The sequence below is a fragment of the Macrobrachium rosenbergii genome, chromosome 25, assembly GCF_040412425.1.
Source record: "Macrobrachium rosenbergii isolate ZJJX-2024 chromosome 25, ASM4041242v1, whole genome shotgun sequence".
NCBI lineage: Eukaryota > Metazoa > Arthropoda > Malacostraca > Decapoda > Palaemonidae > Macrobrachium > Macrobrachium rosenbergii.
In genome coordinates, this window is record NC_089765.1 from 18,048,821 (window position 1) to 18,073,820 (window position 25,000).

At 33.0% G+C, this 25,000-nt stretch overlaps 1 protein-coding gene across 1 annotated transcript in view; it reads left to right on the forward strand.

Annotated features, from left to right (window-relative positions):
- Positions 1-25,000, forward strand: part of LOC136852186 (carbonic anhydrase-related protein 10-like) — a 163,490-nt gene that overhangs the window by 41,760 nt on the left and 96,730 nt on the right. Inside the window, exon 2 of the mRNA XM_067126631.1 lies at positions 3,755-3,811. Coding sequence (XP_066982732.1) covers positions 3,755-3,811 — 57 coding nt within the window. The remainder of the gene's footprint in view (positions 1-3,754; positions 3,812-25,000) is intronic.

A 25,000-nucleotide genomic window follows, 5' to 3' on the forward strand; every position in this document is an offset into this window, starting at 1 on the left:
GAGAGAGAGAGAGAGAGAGAGAGAGAGAGAGAGAGAGAGAGAGAGAGAGAGAGAGATAGTTGATCATGGTAGGGTTAGAGAAAAACAATATCATCGCAAAGAAAAAGAGAGAGAGAGAGAGAGATAATGATTAGGATAGATACAGTTGATCATGGCACCGTTAGAGAAATACAACATCAACATCAAGGAGAGAGAGAGAGAGAGAGAGAGAGAGAGAGAGAGAGAGAGGACAGGACAGAAAATATCTTCTAACTAGGGCAGACAATACAGCGTTCATTGAATCAATTGAAACGACATAAAAGAATCTTTGCATTTTTACTGAACCCATTTCTGCTTGAATGATTTTTTTTTTCGAAATGGATAGACACGAAGGAATATGGGAAAAGACAACAATAAAAAGAAAAAGGTCACCCAAAGGTCAAAGGTCGTCGTGGGTATGTGTCACAGAAGCAAGAAATAAACTGTTGATTCGTGCTAAGAAACACATTTTTATGGACGGGAATTGCTAATTGGTTCATCTCTGTTCGTCAGGTATAACAGATAACAGGTAGGACATTGAAGTAAAAAAAAAAACTGAAATTTTGTAAATATATAAACTTTGATAAGGTAAAATCAAGGATTGGGAAATATATGATAAAACACGAAAAAAACGATATGAAAAGATTGATATAAATAAAATAAACTTTGATTTGAGAAATTCAAGGATTGGAAAATATATACAAAAAAAAACTTGAAAAACACTGCATCTCTCTGTTGAGTTTTGTCACCTTCTGTATAGCCTTACAAGATTTCACCTTATTGCAAAAAGGTCATAGACGTGAATGTCAGTCACATACATATATATACACATAGAATCATACACAGTTCATTGTATTATTGTGCATAATTTCATATGTAGAATAATATACATGAAAGTCACTCACATATACACATACACATACATACAAAGTCATACACAGGTCATGTATTGGGCATGTATTCATATGAAGAGTGATATACATGGAAGTCACTCATACACATAAAGCCATACACGAGTCATCGTATTATTTTTCGTATATTCAAATGTAGATTAGAGTCTATGAAAGTCACATGAACATACAAATACAAGATATTATATATATATATATATATATATATATATATATATATATATATATATATATATATATATATATATATATATATATATATATATAAAATCCAAAAATCCAGAAGGAAAGAGAAACAATGGAGTACCGCAAGGCCTTTCGACTTCTTGTCCTTTACTTGCTAAGTAGAGGACAAGAAGTCGAAAGGCCTTGCAGTGCTCCATTGTTTCTCTTTCCTTCGTGGATTTTGTCTTTATATTATTCAGTTATTAAATCAATAAACATATTATATATTTTCGTGATTCAGGTATACATAAATAATAATAATATATATATATATATATATATATATATATATATATATATATATATATATATATATATGTATATACATATATAATATGTATGTGTGTATAGTTACACAGTGACTCCACACACACACACACATGCACACACGCACACACAAAGTTAAAGAAAACATCTGAGGGTGGACTAATTCCACCGCACTAAATAAGAATACCATCAGACCTAACAAAAAAAAAAAAAGAGAGGGAGAGAGAGAGAGAAAGAGAAAACAAAACCGGATGACCAAATCCAATTATGTCCGGCACTCCAGTTGTTCTTAAGGATCATAAACCGGACATTTTAACCGGACGATAAAGGCCGGAATTCAATAGAGGCGCAACGGAAAGGTCGACCTTACCGTCATCGATGTCTCTATACAAAACTTTGGCGATTCGTTGATCAAATTTAGTTTTTTTCTTCTTTTTTTTGTAGAGGTTTTCCTTACTGGAGGAGCAGGAGGAGGAGGAGGAAAGGGAGGAGAAGAAGAAGAAGAGGAGGAGGAGGAGGAGGAGGAGGAGGAGGAGGAGGAGGAGGAGGAGAGGAGGGAGAAGAGGAGGAAGAAGAGAAGTAGGAGGAGCAGCACAGAGCAGCAGCAGCAGGAGGAGGCGGGAGAGGAAGGTAAGGGGGATGAGGAGGAAGAGGATTGGGCGAGTAGGAGGAGGAGGAAGAAGAAGAAGAAGAAGAAGAAGAAGAGGCGGAAGAGGAGGGGAGGAGCAGCAGGAGGAGGAGGAAGAGGAGGCGGGAGAGGAAGGTGAGGAGGAGGAGGAGTGGAAGTAGGAAGAGAAGGAGGAGGCTGGAGAGGAAGGTGAGGAGGAGGAGGAAAAAGTTGTTGTTATGACAAGAAACTCAAGTCCCAGTTAAGCAATTACATACAAAGGCTGGTTATAGGTTAATGATTGTTATTGCATTTATAAGTTTAGGATGACTTGTCTTAATTTTCCTGGTGAGACAACAATAACATGGAAAATTAGATCAGTAGATGACGGCCTTTTTTGTGATTTTTTTATTTTTCAATAATCTTTATTGATTAGTTATTGCATTTATAAGTGTGGATGTCGTGGCCTAGTTCTCCAGGATTGATAACAATAATATTGGAAAATTAAATAAGAAGATTACTGCTTATTTTGTGATTTAAACAAGAAATTCAATAACGTGTTAATTACTCCATTGGCAACAATAACATGGAAAATTAAATAACTAGATTCCGAACTGTTTTATTATTAAAAGTTTTTTCATTAACATGTGTTAATTATTTAATTTTAAACATTAACATGGGAAAATTAAATAAATAGATTACGACCTTTTTTTGTGATTTATAAAAAAATTCAATAACGTGTGTATTATTTCATTGGCATCATTAACATGGGAAAATTAAATAATTAGATTACGTCCTTTTTTGTGATTTTTTGCAAAATGCTTCAATAACGTGTTAATTATTTCATAGGAAACAATAGCATGGGAAAATTAGATGATTATATTTCTGCCTCTTGTGGTTTTTTTAAACTTGTTTCAATAACATGTTGTAATTATTTAATTGGCAACATTAACATGGGAAAATTAAATAATTAGATTACGGATTTTTTTATTTTAAAACGTTTTTTCAATAACAGGTGTTAATTGTTTAATTATAAACATTAACATGGTAAAATTAGATAATTAGATTACAGCCTGTTTTGTGGTATTTTGCAAAATGTTTCAATAGCATGTGTCAGTTATTTCATTGCCAACATTAACATGGGAGAATTAAATCATTAGATTTTAGTCTTTATGTGATTTTTTTTATTTTTTCAGTAAAAATTATTAATGAAATATTTCACCGTCAATTTAAGAAAATATTTTGATGTAAGGTCATGCCCCTGTTATTCAAGAGAAGAATAAGCTTGATGACTTTGCTGAACTATTCAATATGACATGAATTTCTGAAAGTTTTGTCAGAACTTTTAAGGACAGTCAGTCTAGAAGATTGAGATTACAAATAATATTCAGAAGCTTGGAACACTCTTAAATGATATATATGATTTGCAGAACATGAGACCTCACGGAAGGATGAAATAAAAAATTTCCCTTGACGTCAAACGATATTAAATATATCTTATTCTTGTAATCAAAATGTTTTTATAAAGCCTTTCGTGTTATAATTAAACCATCTTCTGTCAGGTTCAGGTGAGAATTTATACATGAAGTGGGTTAAGTTCTTAGGGCATTTCTGCTTGCACGATTCTCGTTTCCCTAAGTTGAAGAACTAATGAGAATCTATTTTTCCTTTTCCAGAATTTGAAAAGCTAATAAAATTATCTTTCTTCTTTTCTTTTTTCTTCAAGACACAGCAGCAGTAACCTGGAATTGGGAACAGTGGTGGACCTACGAGGGAATATCTGGTAAGTCTAGTAAAGAACTTCACCTTTCCTGTTTATTTTTCCTAGTCAACTAATATATCCTAATTAACATGTTCAAACCTAGCCTGACTCGGGGCATTTTGTCCTGCTTGGTCGAGGGAGGAACAGTAGGTATGTTTGATTATGTTTTAGTAATAAGATGGAAGAGTAAGTTTGATTGTTGTAAGCTTGCGGAAGAGGAGTGGCTGGAGGTATAAGTAACCATTACCTCGTTGAAGTAGGAGTTATCTTTGGTTGTAGAAAAATATTTCAGAATGCGGTTATAAATTAATTAAGTTCATGAATTTGGTGAGGAGAAACAAGAGTAAAATAGAGAGAAAATGGCTGAAAAAATGCTTTTGGGTGAAAGATATCGAAACGGTAGTAATTCATTGGTACTATGCTAATTTATGGAGAGGCCGCTGCATCAGTAAGGAGTGTTTCAATTATAGTAACATTTGTGGCCTGGGTCTGACTGTAAGATTTATATTAAAAAAAAAAAGAGTAGCATACTAAAAGAAAATGATTGAAAAATAGTTTCAGGTTGCAAATACCAAGGTGGGAAACAATTTATGAGATGTGTCCTGACTCATTGATAAGTCATTGTATCTGCAATGTATGTTTCCAGTCACTGACACATTAAAGAAATTCATTTGAGTAAAAAAACTAGAATTATTCCTAGTTCAGCTGCAATTCTAAGATTGCTTAACCTTACAGAAGAGACTAAGGTAGACGCGGATGTTGGAACTGCACGTCAAGGAAGTAGACTGAAAATAATGGATCTTAGAATAATTGATGTGTAGACACGGATGTTGGTGTTGTACAGGAAGGACATAAATGCAAAAAGAATGATCTTGAAAGATGCAGGTGGAAAGATGGTGTCTGACAGCGTAAGAATTAAGGAATAAGTCAAATGTCGTTCGCGGAAGTGGGAGTCGTAGGAATTTAAATACAGGTCATCTGATCGAATAGAAAATTAATGTTTTAATTATCACTTGATAAAATTATTATTTACTGGAAAGGATAAATGCCGGTCATTAGATCGCATTGAAATTTAGTATTTTAATTAATATTCAGTTAAGTTAATATTTAATATTTGATGGAAAGGTTATGAGAAAGAATGGAGAAGACGTGATGATGTCAGGGTTATGAGCACCTTAAAAAAAAGTACTGAGATTGTCACTTGGTAGAAGTCATGAAGATAAATACCGATCACTAGATGGAATTGAAAATTAATACTGAATGATTATTTAATAAAGTTAATATATAGTATTGAAAGGAAAGTATACAAGCAAGAATACATGATGATGTCAAAGTTATCAGCACATTAAACAAGTATAAAATGCGCCGAAATTTCTTGGGCGCAATCGAGTTTTCTGTACAGCGTATAATCAAGGCCACCGAAAGTAGACCTATCTTTCGGTGGTCTCGGTATAATACTGTATGAGCCGTGGCCCATGAAACTTTAACCACTGCCCGGTGGTGGCCTGTCCTATATCGTTGCCAGACGCACGATTATGGCTAACTTTAACCTTAAATGAAATAAATACTACTGAGGCTAGAGGGCTGCAATTTGATATGTTTGATGATTGGTGGGTCGATGATCAACATACTAGTTTGCAGCCCTCTAGCCTCAGTAGTTTGTAAAATCTGAGGGCGGACAGAAAAAGTGCGGACGGATAGACAAAGCCGGCACAACAGTTTTCTTTTACAGAAAACTGAAAAAGGAGTGTTACTTTACCCTCGTTGAATAAATTGGTACATCTGCAGTATATCCCTGAATCTTTCAAAATGACAGGCACTCATCATTTTCTCCTCTTGCATAAATAAATATTGGTGGTTGCAGACCTTTCCAAAAAATGCATTAAAACCTTTCGATCAATGCAAATATCACTTCAATAACATGTCAAAACTTACTGACGGGAACCAGGGAATGAGTGAAAGCAAGGAGCATTATTGAAATAGAAAGTTCAACTATCTTCAGAGCAAATGTACTTGAAAACAATATTTTGTTGAGAAGAATAGATTTGCTCTAGTATAGAAAGAGTTCTTTGACGAATGACTATTGCTGTGTCTATATATGCATATATATATATATATATATATATATATATATATATATATATATATATATATATATATATATATATATATATATATATATATTTTTAGTTTCTGTAATAAATTGTATATATATACACACATATATATGTGTGTGCATGTATGTGTGTGTATGTATATGTATATATATAGCCTATTATATGTATGTTGTGTGTGCTTTCGTTAATACGCTCCTTAGGCGATAGTGACTTTGAAAATTCATTACCATTAACTCGGAAACCTTTTACTACTGGTACACAAAAATCAACCAATTAAAAATCATAATTAATATATAAATTCTAATCCGGAAAACCACCTAGAAAATATTTTCAAAATTAATAACGGAAACAAAACACATCATCCCACTCCTCAAATTATCATCCTAAAAGAGAGTTTGGTCGTTACCCATATATTAATTGTGGCTTGGAGGACCCCCTCCCCCTGCTTCCCCCTTTTGTGAAAATGCCATTAACATAACAAGGGCAACTGAAACTCGTCTTAGAAGCTTATTTCCCAGAGGCGGTCGGGAGGGGGAAGAGGGAGCAGACCCATATAGGCTCTTGTTGACATTGCAGCGCAAGTATAACACTCGATTTAATCATCACAAGCCTTTGTCTCTCTCTCTCTCTCTCTCTCTCTCTCTCTCTCTCTCTCTCTCTCTCTCTCTCTCTCTCTCTCTCACAGTAGTGCCAAGGGTTCTAAGTAAGGTCTCTCTCTCTCTCTCTCTCTCTCTCTCTCTCTCTCTCTCTCTCTCTGTGTTCTGTCTCCTGCCCTCGGCTGCCGACTAAACAAGGCTTGCTTTGTGTTCGTTGTTTGTGTTCCTTGTTTGTCCACCTGGGTCCTTGGTCTGGGTCCTTGTAGCTGTCTGAGCCGTCTGAAGGACAACTTTCAGGGTTTGGGGGTTTTGGGGTTAGGATAGGTAAAGGGTATGGGGGAGGGTGGGGGAGGGGATTGAGGTTTGTACTTTCTATGGCTGGTTAGGTTTCTGCGAGAACTGAGGGTAGGCTGTCGTGGTATTTACATATATATATATATATATATATATATATATATATATATATATATATATATATATATATATATATATATATATATATTTATATGACTGTGAAATATTTTGTTGAAACAGACTTCCATCAAATATAAAGAGCCCATAAAAACGCCAAAATGTTGAAAATGAATGCTATATTTCAGAGACCAACTGTCACTCTCTTCAGGCAAGTAATAAAGAGAGACCGTTTGGTCTCTGAAATCTAGCGTTTACTGTCTACATTTTGGCGTTTTTTGGGCTCTATATATATATATATATATATATATATATATATATATATATATATATATATATATATATATATATATATATATATATATATATATATTATATATATTTAAATTTATATGCGTGTGTGTGTGTGTATCTTTAAACCCAAACGTTTCAATTTCTCATTCAACGAAATTGAGGTACAACAACTTCACATTTTTCTTGAACTTTCATGAGCTAACTGCAGCACGGCTCCTTAGAACAAGAAGAACACAAATGAACAAAATTCTTAAAATTATTTTTCCACCTCCATCCACTCAAGTTAATGTTGTCAGCGAAGCTCAAGGTGTCCTCAGTTAATAAAAGTCAAAATGTGCGTGTTACTTTCCACGCGAACCTTCTAACTACTGCTACTGCCAACATACCTGTCTGGAACAGCCGTAGGCTTTATGTGTATATATATATATATATATATATATATATATATATATATATATATATATATATATATATATATATATATATATATATATATATATATATATATATATATATATTGTGTGTGTGTGTTTTGGTGACCTAGAGTATCGAAGATTGAATGACTGTGACGGATTAGTTGGGAAAGACGAAAGAAGTCAGTTTCCTTTGGCGTTTAAAATCTTTGAATTATATTTTAAATATTAAGTTCTATTTCAGCGAAGATTGAGAAGCAATGGCGAATTCATTGAGAAATAGGAAAGAAGTCAGTTTCCATATGCTTTTAAAATCTTTGAATTATGTTTTAAATATTAAGTTCTATTTTATCGAAGATTGAGAAGTAGTGACGAATTAATTGAGAAATTGGAAAGAAGCCAGTTCCCATAGACTGTAAAATCATTGGATTATGTTTTTAAATATTAAGAAAGAAGTCAGTTTCCATAGGCTTTAAAATCATTGAATTATATTTTGAATAATAAATTCTTTTTATCAAAGATTTAGACGCAGTGACGAATTAATTGAGAAAAAGGGAGTGAAGTCAGTTTCCATAGGATTTAAAATCATTTAATTATATTTTAAATATTAAATTCTTTTTAACAAAGATTGAGAAGCAGTGACGAATTAATTGAGAAATTGGTAAGAAGTCAGTTTCCATAGGATTTAAAATCTTTGAGATATATTTTAAATATTAAGTTCTATTTTATCAAAGATTGAGAAGCAATGACGAATTAATTGAGATATAGGAAAGAAGTCAGATTCCAGAGGGTTTTAAAATCTTTGAATTAGAATTTATGTATTAAATTTTATTTTTTGCAAGTCTACCATACATGCTTTTTTCATAAGAATCTGTAGAGAACAAGCCCACAGGGGCCACTGGCTTGAAATTAAAGCTTCCAAAGAGCTATAAATGGGTTCTTCATAAAAAAAAAAGAAATACACAAAAATTCTTTTACATCCTAAGACATAATTTCTTTATTATTTGTTTGTATAATTTCAGAAAAAAAATAAACCAAAAATAAAAAAAAAAACTCTCAGCAATTTAACATCGCACAGACAGATTTGCAAATGAGGTGACTGGTAAATATTTACTTCCTGCTTCGAAATCCTAATTAAGTATTAATACGTTCATGGATGCACTGTACAACAAATGAATATACGTGTATGACTGTAGGTGGCTCTATACAGTTTAATGTTGTCGGTTTTACCTCGTTGTGTATTTTTTTTTCTTGTGGTGGGGGGGGGGGCTTCTATTCGAAAATTTCGACGCTGAGAAAGGTAATTTGCAGTTGTTGTTATTATTATTATTATTATTATTATTATTATTATTATTATTATTATTATTATTATTATTATTATTATTATTATTATTATTACCTCGCTGTACGTTGATTTTTTTTGTTTTGGCTTCTGTTCGAAAATTTCGAGGCTGAGAAAGGAAATATGCAGTTATTATTATTATTATTATTATTATTATTATTATTATTATTATTATTATTATTATTATTATTATTATTAGTTATCGGAATGGGTACGTATATATTTCAGGATTATTTTTACCTTTTATTTGCTTTTGATTGAATATATTTTTTATTTAACTTTATTTAATACCAGAAATAAGATTGAAAAAACAATATATAATATAGAAATAAGATTGAAAAATATAATATATATATATATATATATATATATATATATATATATATATATATATATATATATATATATATATATATATATATATATATATATATATATATATATACAGTATATATATTTATTAGTTTGTATTCTCTCTCTCTCTCTCTCTCTCTCTCTCTCTCTCTCTCTCTCTCTCTCTCTCTCTCTCTCTCTCTCTCTCTCATATCTTTAATTTAGCATTTTGTTTATAATGTCTTTTCGAATGAAAATGCAATCTACGGAATAAATCATTCCTCATTTTCTCCATCCTTGCACCCATTAGCAACCGGGCCAACAAAAATTTTAAAAAAATAAAAAAGAAATTCCTCATTACAGAAATAAATTAATGACGTCATCAAAGGCTTGTTCGTGGGTCCACGATTCGGGCTCATCATTTTCTTTTTAAATTGAGCCGAGTAACAGAAAGTTTCCCCATCAAAATGAGGCAGAGAGAGAGAGAGAGAGAGAGGCGAAGAGTTAAGTCTGAACTCCCTTTAATTTCTGTGGTTTTTATATTTCAGTTCCTTCAGCCTGAAAGAGAGAGAGAGATAGAGATGCGAAGAGTTAAATCTGAAATCCCTTTAATTTTTGAGGTTTTTATATTTCAGTTCCTTCAGCCTGAAAGAGAGAGAGAGAGAGAGGCGGGCGAAGGGTTAAATCTGAACTCCCTTTAATTTCTGTGGTTTTTATATTTCAGTTCCTTCAGCCTGAAAGAGAGAGAGAGATGCGAAGAGTTAAATCTGAAATCCCTTTAATTTTTGAGGTTTTTATATTTCAGTTCCTTCAGCCTGGAAGAGAGAGAGAGAGAGAGAGATGCGAAGAGTTAAATCTGAAATCCCTTTAATTTCTGAGGTTTTTATATTTCAGTTCCTTCAGCCTGAAAGAGAGAGAGAGAGAGAGAGAGAGAGAGGCGGGCGAAGAGTTAAATCCGAAATCCCTTTAATTTCTGTGGTTTTTATATTTCAGTTCCTTCAACCTGAAAGAGAGAGAGAGAGAGAGAGAGAGAGAGAGAGAGAGAGAGAGAGAGAGAGAGAGAGAGAGTTAAATCTGAAAACTCTTCAATTTCTGATTTTTAATTTCATTTCCATCAACCTGGAAGAGAAAGAGAGAGAAGGGGGGGGGGGGGAGGCAATGAGTTAAACTGATATTTCTTAATTTCTGAAGATTTTTATTTCGGTTACTTCACCCAGGAAGAGAGAGAGAGAGAGAGAGGAAAGAACTATTCTGCCACATTATTACAACCAGTTATCTTTCTTTTTCATGGAACGGCTGAAAAATTCGACGCTTGATGAATTAAGAGAGCATTTTTATTGAGGCCTGGAATTCCCCAGGAAACATTTAAATAGCGCGAATTGCCCTCGTTCTGATTATTGCACTGCAGTTTTTGCAATTCATTACTCGCTTCTTTCAAACGGATGTTTTCCAGTTATTTCTAACTTCTTTTTTTTTCTCTCGTTCGAGTTTCTTTTTCAATTCGGAAGAGCAGAAGTAAGAGTGAGGACAATCAGAGCTGACGGTGTGCTTGGAGTTTGAAGTGTTGGCAGAAGCACGATAATGGCTAACTTTAACCTTAAGTGAAATAAAAAACGTTGCTTCTTTTCAATTGGATGTTTTCTAGTTATTTCTAACTTTCTTTCTCTCGTTCGTTTTACTTTTTCAATTCGGAAGAGTAGAAATAAGAGTGAGGACATTCAGACCAGAGTGGGAAGTGTTGCCAGAAGCACGATTATGGCTAACTTTAACCTTAAATAAAATAAAAACATTGCTTCTTTTTAAATGGATGTTTTCTAGTTATTTCTATCTCCTCTTTCTCTCGTTCGTTATTCCTTTTCAGTTTATTCATTCCTCTCTTCCTTTTCAGTTTATTCATTCCTCTCTTCCTTTTCAGTTTATTCATTCCTCTCTTCCTTTTCAGTTTATTCATTCCTCTCTTCCTTTTCAGTTTATTCATTCCTCTCTATCTCGCAAAATGCAAACAGTGCAACGTCACTGCCATTAGTATTATTAACAGAATTAGTATTACTTGCTCTGATAGTGTCATTGGTAATAGTACTGTATCATAATGAGTACCAGTAATACTATCAGCGACAATGTCATTACCATTAGTCATGACGTCATACCCTAAATTTAATCGATGAAATTTTTACCATTTCCTGTGGTGACGTCATCAATCACTGTCGAGTAAATTAATAAAAATGTGGAAGTCATTTGAAGTCAGAGAGAGAGAGAGAGAGAGAGTGCCCAGTACATGAATGTTAATGAATGAATTGTGGAAGTCATTTGAAGCCCAAAAACAGGAGAGAGAGAGAGAGAGAGAGAGAGAGAGAGAGAGAGAGAGAGAGAGAGAGAGAGAGAGAGAGAGTGACCAGTACATGAATAAAATGAATGAATTGTGGGATTCATTTGAAGCCCAGAAAGGTGGGGGGGGGGGCGAGAGAGAGAGAGGGAGGGAGAGAGAGAGTGAGCACTGTCGAATAAATTAATAAAATTATGAAGCCATTTGAAGCCAAAAGAGAGAGAGAGAGAGAGAGAGAGAGAGAGAGAGAGAGCACTATCGAATAAATGAAAAACGTTGATAAAATTATGGAAGTCACTTGAAGGCAAAGAGAGAGAGTACTATCGGATAAATGAACAGAATTAATAAAATTATGGAAGTCATTTGAAGCCAAGAAGATAGAGAGAGAGAGAGAGAGAGAGAGAGAGAGAGAGAGAGAGAGAGAGAGAGAGAGAGAGTCAGGATGAATTGTTTTGGAGGCCTTGAAGGGCCTGGGTTGTTGATTAGGGAGGGGATGAGTTGAAAAAGTTTCTCGTAGAAAACTTTTGCCGCGGAGACACGCAGCTAGAGAGAGAGAGAGAGAGAGAGAGAGAACAAAAAGTGCTGTCGCTGTGAACGTGCCCTGGAAGACAGATCACCTGGTGAAGGTGAGCTAATTGCTCTGGGCCGGCCCCAAAATGATGCTCATTTGGCCCGGGAGCTAAAAATTGGGTTTTATCTTGACCTGTTGTTGTCAACTTCGAATGGGGTTATTTTGAAGCTTCTGAAACCCCAGGGACAGATGACTAGACGCTTTTTTTTTTCTTTTAGTTTTTTTAGTTTTCTGGACCTACCAATTACGAAATTACAGATACCGCAGTAGTTTTACTTCTCAAGTTTTATTTTTGTGTCTAAGGCTTTTAATGACAAGCAGGCGAAAATGGCTGATCATTATTGTTTTTGTAAAAGCCTCAGTTGAATTACTAGCCTTACTGTCTTATCTAGGTAGTGAAGTGTATAATTCAACTGGCGGTTTTACAGAAACTCCAATGAACTACTCATTCCCTCTGTAATACATTTGCCGTGTTAGCTTTTTAGTTTTCTTTAAAAGAAAACTATAGAGATGGCTATGTCTGTCCGCCCTCAGAACTTAAAAACTATTGAGGTTAGAGGGCTGCAAATTGGTATGGTGATCATCCACCCTCCAATCATCAAACATACCAAATTGCAGCCCTGTAGCCTCAGTAGTTTTTATTTCATTTGAGGTTAAAGTTAGCCATGATCGTGCGTCTGGCAACGATATAGGATAGGCCATCACCGGGCCGTGGTTAAAATTTCATGGGCCGCGGCTCATACAGCATTTTACCGACTCTACCGAAAGATAGATCTAATTTCTGTGGCCTTGATTATATGCTGTACAAAAAAATCGATTGCGCCGAAGAAACTTCGGCGCATTTTTTACTTGTTTTATTACAAAACTTTTTTAAACCAAAACGAAATTCTTCGAGTAATGGAAAACAACTTTCTTAGAACAACTGATAATAGTTATTGAGAACTGAAATTACTTAAGTGCTCCGCTAATTTACTGTTTTAATTGCTTCCCTTAAAGCATTTTGAACACTGTCCGGAAAATTAATTCGCAAAATTCCTGAAATTAAAGCGAAGCATTAAACCTCACGAATGAGCAAATGGCCTAGAAATGGTTAAAAGAATCTTTTTACTAATTATCACCTTTGATTTTCCACGAGATAAAAGGAAGACTATAGGAAATCTCGTCTTTCCCATCTCCACTAGGTTTTACTAGATTTCTAATTGCTCTATTATTTGAGACTTATAGTCATTTTACTAGATTTCTAATTACTTTATTATTTGAGTCTAACAGAGTAATTTTACTAGATTTCTAATTACTCTGTTATTTGAGGCTAACAGAGGAATTAGAAATCTAGTCAAAAAATTTTGGCGGCATTTATAAGAGCTAGAAGCTAAGGCCAGTAATTCTAAGGGCATTTCTTGAAAGCCAGTAACACAGCTTATTGGTAAGTGATTTGTTCTAACTACTCACTGACAAAAGTGGAGGACCAGACTCTCATACCTCCAGCACCAGTGTGGGTAGAATAAAGCCATTCAACGTTTTCCCATTCACGTTTCATGTGTAGAGAATATGGTTTGTTGGTTAGACGATAAGCAAAAGTCTATTGACATTTCCAAAGGCAGGAATTGGTGGAATTTCTGAAATTTCAAAAGAAAATTAGAACACAGTCGTAAAGATTGGGAGAAAATGTTGAGCAAAAAAAAAAAATTAATTCTAAATCCCATTTGAAGGTTTTATAAACAGATATGTGTATGTTGTATTGAGCAATAACTGCACACTTAGATATGTTAATGCATGTGTATAACAAACTGGATTATTATTATTATTATTATTATTATTATTATTATTATTATTATTATTATTATTATTCAGAAGATGAACCCTATTCATATGCAACAAGCCCACCAAAGGGGCTATTAACTTAAAATTCAAGCTTCCAAAGAATATTATGGTGTTCATTAGAAAGAAGTAAAAGAAGGTAATGGGAAACATAAAAAGAAGAAATCACTCATTAAAAAAGAAAAAATAAATTAACAAATTAATAAATAAATATATAAAAATATTAAGTAAATTATCAAAGCACAAAGAGAATAATTGCATTAGGGTAGAATGCATAGCATCTTCGCTTGAACTTTTGAAACCAAATCTGACCATATTACATGATCTGTTCAAGTCACTTGGTTTGTTTTAAAGCAAACCATATCTTATCCTGCGAACAAGAAATAAAATATTGATTACGACGCTATAAGGAGGAAAACAATTATGTGATCATACCGTTTGAAATTGGTATCGTGTCTCTTGTTCTCGTGACTAAATGAAAAGGGATTTAACCTGATTTGGGGGGATTAATATGCTGTGCGTTGCAAAGGGCGTTGATTGATTTAGAGGCAAAAATTTAAGAGGGAATAAATGTATCACTGTACTGATTTCAGACTATACACGATTTGCAGGCTCAATTTTTTAGTTTTCGATAAGAGAAAACTTGTTGTGCCGGCTTTGTCTGTCCGTCCGCACTTTTTTCTGTCCGCCCTCAGATCTTAAAAGCAACTGAGGCTAGAGGGCTGCAAATTGTTATGTTGATCATCCACCCTCCAATCATCAGACATATCAAATTACAGCCCTCTAGCCTCAGTAGTTTTGATTTTATTTAAGGTTAAAGTTAGCCATAATCGTGCTTCTGGCAACGATATAGGATAGGCCACCACCAGGCCGTGGTTAAAGTTTCATGGGCCGCGGCTCATACAGCATTATACCGAGACCACCGAAAGATAGGTCTACTTTCGGTGGCCTTGATTATATGCTGTAGCGGCTGTACAGAAAACTCGATTGCGCCGAAGAAACTTCGGCTCATATTTTACTCTTTTTGCATAGGAGTTATTTAACTCGTATTGCAACGTAACAATCATTAATGCATATAAAAATGTTTTCTTAGACATAATTACCAAACACACACGCACACACACATACTGTACTACATGTGCGGTCCATCGATTATTGTCATATTCGACCTGACACAGTGGTCTTTATCAAGTTCTTCCTTGGCACATTAATAAGCTGTCGACAAAAAATAAAACTGACAAAAGCTGGGATTTGTACACCTAAGCTACGAGTCTAATTCTTGTCGTGTTATTTTTCATGATTATGTGATGTTTCTTGCAGTGATTACGACTTACTATATCAACTTACTCTTCTCAGTAGTAATACTTTTTAGAAAACATTTTCTTTTTCGAAGCTTGAATTTCAAGTCAGTGGCCCCTTTGGTGGGCTTGTTCCACATGAATAGGGTTCATCATCTGAATAATAATAATAATAATAATAATAATAATAATAATAATAATAATAATAATAATAATAATAATAATAATAATATATTATTTGGAAGCTTGAATTTCAAGTCAGTAGTCTCTGTGGGCTTGTTCCATTTGAATAGGGTTCATCATCTGAATAATAATAACAATAATAATAATAATATAATAATAATAATAATAATAATAATAATAATAATAATAATAATAAAATTCTTTTGAAGCTAAATTTCAAGTCAGTGGCCCCTTTGGTGGGCTTGTTCCATATGAATAGGCTTATCTTTCTGAATAATAATATAATAATAATAATTTTCGAAAACAACGTAGGAAGCTGGTTTGCATTTTGCATGACCTTGAAACTTTTGACAGCAGTTCATTCAGGGTCCTAATTCCTTTTGCATGAAGTTCTGGATAAGTTTGATTGAAACAAATTGAGGACACTTGTCCTCTCTGCAAGGTAAACCTTTGTTTGGAGATTTCATACAGTTGTGGCAAATAACGCGAATGAAGTTTTGTCAGCGAAGGATTTCACTGATATCGAATTGAATTGTGTCCGGAGAATAGGTACAAAAGTGTTAGCGTTTGTAAAGTATATAGAGAGTGATTAAGCACTGATGATCACTGGTTTTTTCCTGTGCCTTTTTGATGGAGTTGTTTGATTATCAGTTTAATTTTTGTTTTGTGAAGGTTATTGCTAATTATGGGTTCCATGTATTCTTTTCGTTTGAATGGAGATAATTATACGTATGAATATCTTTAGTGGATTTTATTTATTAATTTTTTTGAAGCAGTTTAAGGCAAAACCATTTACACATACATACAGTATATACAGTATATATATATATATATATATATATATATATATATATATATATATATATATATATATATATATATATATATATATATATACATATGCATATATACATATATATATACATATGTATGTATATATATTTATATATATATACATATATATATTAACTTTATCACATGCACAGTTGTTCTGTCCATTAGTAGAATTACTAACAGGACCTCATTCAAACTGGATGATATCTAATGGTGTATATATTAAAAAAAGTTACAGTTTATCCAAGAAAGCTTGTAACTTTTTCTGAATACATACACCATTAAATACCATCCAGTTTGAATGAGGTCCTGTTAATATATATATATATATATATATATATATATATATATATATATATATATATATATATATATATATATATATATATATATATATATATATATATATATATATATATATATATATATATATATATATATATATGTCTCTTCTCATCTTCCAAATTTTTGTGTTCCGGGACTTGTCAATCACTTTCCCTCAACGTAAACATTGTCGAGACTTGCACTCACCAATATTATTCGCTTTCTCAGCATTGGGATTCTTGAGCTTTCTCTTTCGAAAGGTCGGTTCCTCAGTCCAAACTTGGATTCTCTTGTCGCTTTGGAATTCTTTCTCAACTTTTGTTTTCGTGATTTTTCATAGTTTCATTGACCTAATACTACGGTATCAGTTTTTTCGTGATCTTATCTTTCAAGGATTTTTTTTTTTTTTTTTTTTGTGGTCTCTGCTTTTTTTCAGTTCAGATGTATTGTCACTGAATATGTTGTTAGCCTCTTGTACTGTAGATTTCAACTTACAAAAAGATACTCGAATAAAAAGATACTCGGATTTGTGTATCTTAATTGGTACAACGAAGTAAATAAGAGTTATGTACATAAAAGGCAATATTTACCAGTTCTAGAACCTTCGGTCATCTTTTGGAGAGAAAAGAAATCATTGTTGTTAGGCCTTTTCTTTTACACCAGACAAGTCGAAAGGCAGGTCAAGCGTGCAAGTAACTTGCTACAAGTTAGTTGTTGTGTGTAAACATGTACTTGCCTTTCCTAATTAGGAAGTTAAGTAATTAGCAACTTGCCAAGCAAGCTGAGAGACAAGGCAAGTAATAGCCCGCAGTTCTATTTTTGGGCAACTTGCCTCCCCTCCCTTCATGCTGGGAAGCTACTTACCAATTAGTTGGCCTGTGTGAACGCTTGCTTGGTCGTCTTCCAGTCCGGCAACTGAAGTATTCCTAAAATTTCACCATACGATACTTTGGACACATTTTATTATTTATTAAAGGCTCTTTTACACGGGACAAGTAGAGAGGCAAGTCAAGTGTGCAAGTAGCCTGCTTTCATTTTTGATAGGCAAGTAGTTATGGCAAGTGTTGTTTACACGCAACAAGTATACAAGTGATTCGAGCAAGTGGCTTCTCATTTTGTGGTGTATACGTTTGGCGTGTACAGTACGTCTTTCCACGCTCTGGCAATGGATCGTGCAAAGACGTATTGTACACGCCAAACGTATACGACACAAACTGAGAGGCTACTTGTTCGAATAACTACTTGAGCCTTTCAAAAATGAGAGCAGGCTGCTTGCACACTTGACTTGCCTCTCAACTTGTCCCGTGTAAAATATCCTTTAATCCCAGTCATTAAAGATTTATGTTATCCTTATTAGTCCTCGGGATTTTAATGATTATGTTTGGGACACTCCATCTTCTGTGTCCTTATTCGAAGAAGATGAATCAGTGGGTTTGCTGAATGAAAGGCCCCGTTGGCACCTCTTTTGTGTCTCAATTATCTTTTCTGAGTCTTATCTGTAGGTATTTCAACGAATATCAACGTGGGTAATCCCTCTTGATTTCAGGTAGCCGTGTAGCACCTGTTAGGAAGCCTCTTCCCACAACCACTCAGCAAAACCTTCCCCCCTTGTTCCAGACATTGGAAGCTTTACAACTTCTTCCTTTCTTGTAACCTCTGCAAAAAAGTTTTCAACGTCTGAAAATAAAAAAATTTTTGAAAATAAAAAAAAATATTTTAACGCAAAATAAGGAGAGACCAACATTCTAGAAGGAAATTATATTCTTTCACTGCTCAAGGCACAGAAATATCAGTCGAGAAAGATAACCTTAAACAATAATATAAAAATATCAAGTGTTGATAACTAAAGAAGTAACGAATGTTAATGTTTATAATATTCTGAGATGAAACATAATGTATGTGTTTTTTAATCTAAAGATTTATACGTGCATTCTTATGTACTTTTGTTGGTCCATATTCAAGAGCTTGTGATTTTAATAACTTTATATGTTGATTGATTATGAAATTTAGGTCTTGAAGACCAGGCGCCGGGACCCACCAGGATTATTCAGCGCCATAATGAAGGTAAAATATATAAATTATTGATAAGATTGATAATGAGTATGTGAATGGTGACATACTAGTAAAATTCAGTGTTAAAATATGAGCGTAAAAAATGAACAATGATATTAGATAGAACCAACAAAAAATAAGTATATATTAAACTTTTATATTCAAAGTATATACTTAGTATATAAAATAAATATGGTGAATAAGCTTCTATCTGTCTATCTATCTATCTATCTATCTATCTATCTATCTATCTATCTATCTATCTATCTATCTATCTATGACTTTTATTGTTTCCAGGATAAACTCATGCTAAGCTAAACAGGTTCCAGTCACGATTCCATTCATAACTGTATGGATTATGATTTAAAAAAAAAAAAATTATTTATGTCATCTAATGCAGCCTGCCACTTTCACGCGGCTCAAATAAAGTGGGATTAAGAGGATTTCACGCCGAATCGGGAAGGGATTTCACTGAAATCCCCAATTGAAATCCCGTACAGGACCCAGGGACACGGATCTGAAAATAAAAAAATTGAAGCGAGATTAATTCCAAACAAAAGGTCTAAATCGTTCTGAGATCTAGTCGCGAATTTTTTGTGCTCAGTCATTCGAATGACACCGTATAATCTATGGGCTTTCCACTACAGTGACGTCAGTGTTATTTTCGTATGCGTTCTGAAGCTTTCAGTTATGGGAGGCGAGGCCCCTAATTGTTGAAATGCTTTTGAAATGGGCTTCGTTGCTGTAATGAACGCAATCATCATTATCGTCATCATTATGGGGTTGATTTTGAATTGCCCCCGCCGCTGTAATGAAGTGCATTGTTTTCGACCTCATTATTATTATTATTATTATTATTATTATTATTATTATTGGAAAGCAGCCGCTTTATGATTTACCTGCTGAAACGAATGAAACGGTCTTCCAAGAATATTATTATTATTATTATTATTATTATTATTATTATTATTATTATTATTATTATTATTATTATTATTATTGGAGAGCAGCTGCTTTAGGATTTACCTGTTGAAACGAATAAAACTCTCTTTTTCCAAAAATGTTATTATTATTATTATTATTATTATATTATTATTATTATTATTATTATTATTATTATTATTGTTATTATTATTGAAGGTAAGCTGATGTTATCATCAGCTTACCTTTAATGTCACAAGGTCGCTAGACACCCAATGCTGATACAGTAACCCGTGACCTTATCTGATGCTAAAAAGGTACATGACCTTACGATAAGTAACGGAATCCAGTAACGAAGCCATTATGCCCTCCCTCGAACAATCGGCACAAAACACATCTAGAAATAATTACGTATAACTACTAGCTCATACTAAACTGTACTCTACACCTCCTCAATTCACTGTCTAGAAGACTGCAGTATCTGCAAAAATACAAAACTGAGAAATATGGTAGATACTGCAGTCTTCCCTTGCCTGACTACTGATTTTGCAGATACTGCAAATGGGGACCCCTTAAATACTCGTGGAAAGCATTGAAAGATCGTTCTGAAACTGCGGTAACTTGTGTATTAGTGTTTCACGAGCCCAGTAAATGGCATATCTCAGTTTCGAAAGGTTTGCAGATACTGCAGTTGTCCATTTTAGGGCAGTTTAGGTTTAAAGGCTTTATATGCAAAATGAATCACGTTTTAAAAGGTGGCTTGTCACAAGGTCACCTTAATACACAGTATAAATGGAGTACGATAAAGAATGCACTATATAAATGCAATGTAAATAACGAATGCACAGTATAAATTCAATATAGATTTAGAATGTACAATATAAATGCAATATAAATAAAGAATGCACGATATAAATACAATATGAATAAAGGATGCACAATATAAATGCAGTATGAATAAAGAATGCATAATATAAATGCAACATAAATAAAGGATGCACAATATAAATTCAATATTATAGATAAAGTATGTACAAATGCAGTATTGATAAAGAATGCACAATATAAATGCAATGTAAATAAAGAAAGCACAATATAAATGCAATATAGATAACGAACATACAACATAAATGCAAAATAAATAAATAATGCACAATATAAATGCAATGTAAATAAAGAATGCACACTATAAATGCAATATAGATAACGACTGCACAATATAAATGCAATATAAATAAAGATTGCACAATAGAAACAAAGAATGGTCAATAAAAAAGGCAGTGTGAATAAAGAATGCACAATATAAATGCAATATGGTTTAAGAATGCACAATATAAATGCAACATAAATAAAGAATGCACAATATAAATGCAATATTAATAAAGATTGCACAATAGAAACAAAGAATGGTCAATAAAAAGGCAGTGTGAATAAAGAATGCACAATATAAATGCAATATGGTTTAAGAATGCACAATATAAATGCAACATAAATAAAGAATGCACAGACTTTCAAAGAATTCTAATTAAGATGCTCACATTACAATTAGAGAATATTGCATGGGGAAATTAAATTTACCATATCAATATAAGATTATATTTTACCCAAGTCAACAATATTGACTCATTATCGAAATGACGATATTAATAAATTTATATACATTTTATTCAACAAAGGGAGCGCGAACTGGGAGAATGAAAGTATTACTTCATTTAACAAATATCTCGACTCTTAGATAAATTCCTCATAGGGGGTTAGTGCCGTCAGTGCACCTCATACGGTGCACTGTAGGCATTGCTTAAGGTTCTTTGCAGCGTGCCTTCGGCCCCTTTTACTGTACCTCCTTTCATATTCTCTTTCTTCCATCTTACTTTCCTTAACCCTCTCCGAACAATTGATTCATAGTGCAACTGCTTTGAGGTTTTCCTCCCGTTACACCTTTTAAACTTTTATTGTCAATTTCCGTTTCAGCGCTGAATGACCTCATTGGTCCCAGCGCTTGGCCTTTGGCCTAAATTCTATATTCAATTCAGTTCAATTCTTAGATAAATTGAATATTATCCACGGAATAAAAAGCTCAGTTCGAGCCGTCACGATAAAGAACAGCTCTTTATCGAAGCGGTCCTCATTGTCACGACACAGATAGAAAAGGATTTACGAAAGGATTTATGAGGATCGGGAGGGATTTTATCGAGGATTTGACAGATACCCGTTTTAAAAACTGCTGATGGATTTATTAAAAAAAAAAATAATGTATAAAACTAAAGCGGAGGTAGACATGGAATGCATATGTTGCATATCGAGAGAGTTTTTTTTTTTTTTTTTTTTTTTTTTTTTTTTTTTCTTTCAAATTCACCTCTGATGTGTTTGTGTAGTTCATTGAACTCGTGCTCGGAGCTTTATCAAAAGTGCTATGAATGGTTCGGTTGAGTTCAAATCGTTTTGCTTTTAATAAAAAAAAATAAGGTATAGTGGCAACATTCTTCGTAAAATTTGGGATCAGTAATTTTCATTCTATATTGTGTCACTATAGTGATAATATAGAGTGACAACATTCTTCTTAAAAATTTCGGATCAGCAGTTTTCATTCGATATTATGTCACTATAATGTTAATATGAAGTATAGTGACAACATTCTCCTTAAAAGTTTCGTATCAGTAATTTTCATTCGATATTGTGTCACTATAATGATAATATAAAGTAGAGTGACAACATTCCTCGTAAAAATTTCGGGTCAGTAATTTTCATTCGATATTGTGTCACTATAATGATAATATAAAGTACAGTGAAAACGTACTTCGTGAAAATTAGCATTCCTAACAATTTCGTGTCAGTCATTTTCATAAGATTTGTATCACTGCAATGTTATTTAACATTTCAACATTCCTAAACATGACACATTAATGTTTATCAGAGATTATCACGTTAAAAGCTCAGTATAATGTTTCGCAGGATCATCTTCGACCAGAATTTGACACTGTTTCTTAAAATCTATTTTTTTTTTCTTTTTTACTTTCTTGCCTCAAAATCAATGTATTTCTGGTATTATGTGATTTATTTATGTATTTATTTATTTATTTATTATTATTATTATTATTATTATTATTATTATTATTATATTATTATTATTATTATTATTATTATTATTCCAAGTCTTTTCCCCTTTCACTGAATATTATCATTATCAAACTTCAATTTCTTCTCGAATTCCATTCGAGCGAAGGAACTTGCAAGAGCATTAAATGATAATCATTTTTCCATAATAATTCGTTCCAGATTTCCAGCAATTTGCACCAAAAAAAAAAAGAGAGCGCCATCCACCCGTCATTTCCAGTCGAGCCTGGATTCTGTAATCAAGACCAGTATCAATGGTGTTTTTACATCAGCGAACATCAACTCATTATTATTAAAAGTTCAAAATGAATTAATGGCCCTTAATCTGAAAAAGAAATGTTATTTCATAGCTGACTGTCATTTCATACAAATAACAGTTCAGGCTATTAAGATTTTTTTTTTTGTCAAGCAAAAAATTTATTGAATATTCATTGCTGACTGTCATTTCTTGCAAATAAAAGTTCAGGTTATTAAGATTTTTTTTTTTTTCAATTAAAAAGCTTATTGAAAATTCATTGCTGACTGTCATTTCATGCAAATAACTATTCAATTTATTAAGATTTTTTTTCAAGCAAAGAAATTATATTGAAAATTCATTGCTGACTGTCATTTCATGCAAATAATTTTTCAATTTTATCAAGATTTTTCAAGCAAATAAAAATTTATTTAATGTTCATTGCTGACTATCATTTCATGCAAATAACTATTCAATTTATCAATATTTTTCAGGCACAAAGATTATATTGAAAATTGAAATTAGTATTGTTTGATATGGATCATTGGCTGGTCATTTAGGTACACCTGAAACTCACTGTAATATAACCTTATTGTATGGAGCATCATACTCACTGAGAGAATTTGTGGTTTAGGCCTAAGGCCTTTGAATGAACAGCTGATTGCTCTTTAGAGTATGTGTTGTTTATCTACCTAACAAGAGCAGAATCAGTTAAGGAATGGCAGGCATAGATGTGAAGTTGGTGTGCAGTTAAAATAAAAATAAGCTGATTACAGTGATTTTGAACTTAAAATGAGCTGATTACAATGATTTTGAACTTAAAATAAGCTGATTACAATGATTTTGAACTAAAAATAAGCTGATTACAATGATTTTGAACTAAAAATAAGCTGATTACAATGATTTTGAACTCAAAATTTTGCTGATTACAATTATTTTGAACTCAAAACAAGCTTATTACAATGATTTTGAACTCAAAATAAGCTGATTACAATGATTTTGAACTAAAAATAAGCTGACTACAATGATTTTGAACTAAAAAATAAGCTGATTGCAACGATTTTTAACTAAAAATAAGCTGCTTACAATGATTTTGAACTAAAAATAAGCTGATTACAATGAATTTGAACTCTAAATAAGCTGGTTATAATGATTTTGAACTAAAAATAAGCTGATTAAAATGATTTTGAACTAAAAATCAGCTGATTGCAATGATTTTGAACTAAACCCATCCCACGGCACCTTCAAAGTTCTTGATGCCTGTGAGAACTTGAAAATTCACCTGTGATTATAACCCTCGATGTGTTCACGTCACAGCATTCTGTTAATGAAACGGAAATGCTGTACAGCACTTTGGCTGCGTAATAAATCCTGCAGCACTGCGTTCCGTGTACGTAATGGCTGAGTCATTTCTAAGAAAAGGAAGTGAATTTGAAGAAATCGTTTCTTAATGACGGCAGTGGCGTGCTTACCTTATGTAGAGGGTAATTTTGGGATTTCCTGTACTTACGAGTCTTTGCTTTTATAGAACGTTTGTGATCAAGTCCACAAATTACTAGGGAGAAGAAGCAAGAAGGGGAAAAATGTGCATAATTACAATGGTACAATGAGATTTGTATATGAGAATTAGGGGAGTTTATAGGTTTTCCAGGTACGTGTAGAATTGTGAGCATTACTTAGCGACTGTAATTCATATTCAGATTAGAGGAAAACAGGGTAATGGTATGTCTTCCTGTATAACATTCTAGGAGTCCTTAAGTACAAGAAAAACTCAGATGCGCTATCATCGAAAACGTTCATTTACATATTTACTCATTTTTTTCTTGGTCTGAATTGAGGTTTATGAATAGGGAAATTCTTTTTCATTGCAACGAAGAAAGATTAAAAGATTAATGTTTGTGGGTAAATGTAAGGTATAGTGACAAAGAAATCGAGTATATAAGCATTACAGATGTAAAATTTGTAATTTACTTATATCAAAAGAGGCTGACAGAAAGACAAGCAGAATGAATATATTTTTTTATTATCACC